Below are 5,926 nucleotides of genomic sequence, written 5' to 3'. Positions count from 1 at the left end.
GAATCAGATGACATTTACACAACAATTCACGACAAAATGTTTGATATCATAGCAGCAGCTATTGCACCATCTATAATGAAATGTTTAATAGAACACGTTGATATTGCATTTCTTGCAAACCGGGCACACCTTTCATCATTGAGTCAAAATAGTGTTCCTTTTGTTATTCACATCCCACAAGAGTTCGAAAGTTTCTATCTGAAACGGCAATGTCAGGAATCAATGAAAGGGAAATACTGGGAAGTATTTGGAAGCATACAATCAGAGCATGCAGAATATAGAAAGCTATTGATATCGTTTCTTAAAGAACAAGACTTATGTCAGCAAATGTCCTATGTTTCCACTGAAGATGGGAATACGCCTTTGTATGTATCGTCTCATTTAGGATACTTAGACTTTGTAGAATATTTTATAGTTAAAAGTCCAAATCACCTAGAGGTTAAAGACCGGGAAGGTAGATCTCCATTTTATGTTACATGTGAAAAGGGTCACATTGCAGTCGTTAGATATTTAATGAAATATAATCAAGACATTAATGCCGAAAACTTGGATAAAACCACAGCATTATCAGCAACCTGCTTTAATGGCCACACTGAGGTCGCTCAATTGTTATTAGAAAACAAAGCAAATATCAATGTTACTAACAACTATAATCAAGGCACTCTGTATTTTGCTTGCTTAAATGGGAATGTAGAATTGGTGAAACTGTTATTGTTTGGTGAATATAAAGTAGATATTTCTAATAGAGATTTTTTTGGACGAACTGCTTTACATTCAGCCTGCAAAAATGGACACACAGAAACCGTTAAAGCAATGCTGGAATTTGATAGTAATGTCAATGAAAAAGACAAAAATGGTAGCACACCACTGTATCTTGCTTGCAGTAATGGTTATTATGATACAGTGAAATTCTTACTTGATTTAAACGGTCACGAAGTAAATACTCGTGTAGATACAACAATTAAAGACGAAAAAGGATGGTCATCTTTACATGTAGCTTGTAAAAACGGACATTTAGAGGTAGTAAAGTTACTAATCGATGTTGGTAGGAATCTTAATGACACAACAAATAGAGGTTCTACACCACTTTTGTTTGCTTGCAATGAAGGTCGTTTTGAAACAGTGAAATATTTACTTGATTTAAACGACCAAGCAATTAATAGTCGTGTAGATACAACAATAAAAGACGACAACGGATTTTCATCTTTACATGCAGCTTGTCAAAAGGGACATATAGAGGTAGTTAAGTTATTAATCGATCTTGGTATGAAACTAAATGACACAACAAATAGCGGTTCTACACCATTTCACAAGGCTTGTCAGAGCGGTCATTATGAAACAGTGAAATTCTTACTTGATTTAAACGGTCAAGAATTTAATAGTCGTGTAGATACAACAAGAATAGACGACAACGGATGGTCAGCTTTACATGTAGCTTGTAAAAACGGAAATATAGAAGTAGTTAAGTTATTAATCGATGTTGGTATGGACCTTAATGCCACAACAAATTGCGGTTTTACACCACTATTCAAAGCTTGTGAGGGAGGACATTATGATACAGTGAAATTCTTACTTGACTTAAACGGCCATGTATTAAATAGTCGTGTAGATACTACCATAAAAAACGACAAAGGATCGTCAGCTTTACATGTAGCTTGTAAAAACGAAAATATAGAGGTAGTAAAGTTATTAATCGGTGTTGATATGAATCTTAATGCCACAACAAATAGCGGTTCTACACCACTATACAAAGCTTGTCAGGGAGGACATTATGATACAGTGAAATTCTTACTTGACTTAAACGGCCATGTATTAAATAGTCGTGTCGATACTACCATAAAAAACGACAAAGGATCATCAGCTTTACATGCAGCTTGTGAAAACGAAAATATAGAGGTAGTAAAGTTATTAATCGGTGTTGATATGAATCTTAATGCCACAACAAATAGCGGTTCTACACCACTATACAAAGCTTGTCAGGGAGGACATTATGATACAGTGAAATTCTTACTTGACTTAAACGGCCATGTATTAAATAGTCGTGTCGATACTACCATAAAAAACGACAAAGGATCGTCAGCTTTACATGTAGCTTGTAAAAACGAAAATATAGAGGTAGTAAAGTTATTAATCGGTGTTGATATGAATCTTAATGCCACAACAAATAGCGGTTCTACACCACTATACAAAGCTTGTCAGGGAGGACATTATGATACAGTGAAATTCTTACTTGACTTAAACGGCCATGTATTAAATAGTCGTGTCGATACTACCATAAAAAACGACAAAGGATCGTCTGCTTTACATACAGCTTGTGAAAACGAAAATATAGAGGTAGTAAAGTTATTAATCGGTGTTGATATGAATCTTAATGCCACAACAAATAGCGGTTCTACACCACTATACAAAGCTTGTCAGGGAGGACATTATGATACAGTGAAATTCTTACTTGACTTAAACGGCCATGTATTAAATAGTTGTGTCGATACTACCATAAAAAACGACAAAGGATCGTCAGCTTTACATGCAGCTTGTGAAAACGAAAATATAGAGGTAGTAAAGTTATTAATCGGTGTTGATATGAATCTTAATGCCACAACAAATAGCGGTTCTACACCCCTTTACAAAGCTTGTCAGAAAGGTCATTATGAAACAGTGAAATTATTACTTGACTTAAACGGCCATGTATTAAATAGTCGTGTTGATACTACCATAAAAAACGACAAAGGATGGTCAGCATTACATGTAGCTTGTTCCAATGGACATGAAGAAATATTAAAGCTATTGCTTGATGTCGGTATGAGTATTAATGAAAGATCCCATTTAGAAGAAACAGCTGTTCACTTAGCTTGTATGAAGGGACATGGTGCTATTGTGAAGCTTTTAAAAGATAATTGTGCAGAATTACAAACACTTGATAGTGATAGACGTACGCCATGTATGTGTGCTATAGAAAAGGGTTATTCTGAAGTCATGAAACTTTTGATAGAATAGTTTGAACAACATTACGAGGATTTTAATAAATAGAGTATAAACATTGTAATCATGACCCATTTAGCAATATGTATCATTTGTTGTCTTTTGACGAGGTCAATACGTTATATATAGATCTGTTCAGATTATTTTGACCGAGGACGAAGTCCGAGTGTCAATATAATCTAACAAGTCTATATATAGCGTATTGACTGAGTGAAAGTCCTTAATTTATATATATCACATAATCAGTAAATATTTTATTAGGAAAACGGCGTTCAATGGTTTTTCTGTGTATTTTTAAATTGTATCTTACAATTTTTTTTACATATTATTGAAAACATCAATATTTTTCAACCACTTCAGCTTGTTGCATTAGCTTTCTTGTACTTTAAGCGTATGCATTTAACATAAAATTCCTGAAATCTCCTGATAAACTTTCAAGCTTTCTTTTTGTCTGTTGTGGTGTTTCCTCTATGGCTGTTATGTGTGACGACAGTCACGTCACGACCTCATTAATCTACATTTAGCAATATTTTATTTTATATTGACCGTCAATATAAATATAAATAGAAACATAGCGTCGATACATTTAAAACTAGAAACAAGGATACGTAAAATTACCTATACGTGATCGTAATAGCCAATAAAATTCTACACCATAAGTAATATACAGGAATATCGATTGATCGGAATTTATTTGTGAGTTTTATGTTTCTTAAAAGGTTTTGTGACGTCCTGCTCTAAACGATCAAGATAGCTTGGTATGTACAATATACATAATTATTTTATTAGTAATTCAGTAGATTGATAATTTGTACAAGTAATTAAAATGCATTCATAGCTATGAAGTTTTACGAAATTAATAAGAAATAAAATATGGAAGTTTGTAATTTTTAAGGGGGTTAAACGTGTGAGATTAAAACTATTAATGATCGTTTTTGTTTTTGTCTAAATTGCAATGAAAGTCACAATATGCGAGATATGTGTATTACTTTCTGTCGTCGGTGGCGTAAACTATTTGTTGAAAACTTTTTATTTTGGAAGGTAGATCAGCAGAATAAAATTACTGTCTGTCATATGTTCATTGTCATTGATATCATTTAATGATGCAGCGACTGCTTGGAAAAAAATACTTTTTTGTCATTTGAGATTCTCACTTGTTATGATTAATAGAATAAATATATCTAGTATATGGGTTCCTTACAAAGTTTACAAACAAAATGAATATGTGGTAGGATTGCCAATAAAATAACCCTTATATAACAGACGAAACCAAACGACGCAGAAATTAACATCTTTAGATAAACGTATACGAGAAGCATTCAACAATGAACAAAGAAAATACCGCAAAGTAAGTTTTAAAAGCCCCCGAAATGGCAAATATGAAAAAAATACAAAACGAGAAAACGAACAGCCTTATCTATGTATAAAAAAATGAACGAAAACAAATATCACAGCAACAAACAAAAACCTGAATAATCAGGCACATATAGTATGTGGCGGTTTTAACCATGTTAGTGAGCTCCGCCTAATTCAAGGACAATGGTGCAAGGAACATCACAAGAGCTAAACAAAGCAATAAACAAAACACACATGATCAACAGCAACAATCAACAACCACTCAATCACAGGTTTCTGGTTCGGGACAGACACATATAATATAGCGGGTGGACACATGTTACATGTAGCGGGCCCCCAACTCACTCCTAACCAAGAACAGGGGTATAACAGCACAACATAAGAATAAACTTTAAACATTAGTTGAAAAAGGCTTAACTCATTAGATGGATACAATAAAAATACATTTAACAAAAACAGAGAGTTGATGGGGTTAGATACGTCTTGTAAATCAAATCAACAAAAAGACAGTAAGAACAGACGACCTTAGAGTTCTCGCAGTAACTGACAGTTCAAACCTGTAACAACTAATTCAAAAGTCATGCATCTTAATAGACTAAACTATTCATCAATATACATTCAACTTCCAAATGATTTAGTATAAAGACGTCATAAACGGTCAGAGAAAAACATCACCCTGGGCAATGCCAAGATACAGGTGTAGACTGACTGTAGAGCCATAAAGATGCATTGTTTTAATACTTTTTTATACTATTTAAAACACACATGCAGTCAACAAACACTATTCAGTATTCTATTCTGATGAATTATAATTGTGAGTGTCCACTTTAAAGGCAATAGTAAAATACTTTCATTCTAGATGACACTAAAAGATGTAAGAGGATAGCCAGGATAGATTTCTGTACAAATAAATGAGATGTAAAAATGAGAATCGAAATTAGGATTGTGTCAAAGAGACAACAACCCGACCATAGAGAAAACAACAGCCGAAGGCCACCAATACCTGCTTTTAAAGTAGAGAATATATATATTTAAAACATCAAAATGACCTTCGCCTTATGCAATGCTCTTATACTTTATCAAAAAAATAATAACTTGAGGTATAAATAAGCCATGCTGAAGGCCAAATATGTTGAAGAGTAGATTCATAGATATTGATAATGAATCGTGGTCAAATGGAAACAATTTCAGCTCTCTCTTGCTTTTACAGAGTAAGCATATGAGCCATTTCTTTAGTTTTTGCATGCTATAAAACGAGGGGTAGGAATATTACGCAAAATTTTAAGGAATTGTTCTTAAAAATTTCAAAAAAGGAAATGTATGCTTTAAGTAAATAGTGTCACACTGATGTAAGTTATGATGCACTGCATAAAACATACAATTACATAAAAGCACAGTATGCCAACATAAGTCATGAAGCATACATTTCTGAAACTTTGAGATCATTGTCCTCTAAAGAAAAAAAAACACGTTCTGGCCTATTGATTGCTGTTCTTTGTTCATTAATAAATTTAAATGTCTATTTTACTTCATTTAGAATTATCTTAAATTTTGTACAAGTAAAAAACCATTTTTAACCAATATTTTGTAC

The 5,926-nt window shown here is 33.1% G+C and overlaps 1 protein-coding gene across 1 annotated transcript; it reads left to right on the top strand.

Annotated features, from left to right (window-relative positions):
- Positions 1-1,113: 1,113 nt before the first annotated feature.
- On the top strand, positions 1,114-3,243 carry LOC143054808 (uncharacterized). The gene has a single exon (XM_076227868.1). It carries the CDS (start codon positions 1,267-1,269, stop codon positions 2,992-2,994), a length of 1,728 nt encoding a protein of 575 aa, XP_076083983.1. The 5' UTR covers positions 1,114-1,266; the 3' UTR covers positions 2,995-3,243.
- The last annotated feature ends 2,683 nt before the right edge of the window (positions 3,244-5,926 follow it).

The sequence above is a fragment of the Mytilus galloprovincialis genome, chromosome 12, assembly GCF_965363235.1.
Source record: "Mytilus galloprovincialis chromosome 12, xbMytGall1.hap1.1, whole genome shotgun sequence".
NCBI classification, from domain to species: Eukaryota; Metazoa; Mollusca; class Bivalvia; order Mytilida; family Mytilidae; genus Mytilus; species Mytilus galloprovincialis.
This window is presented reverse-complemented; position numbering and strand designations above follow the sequence as displayed.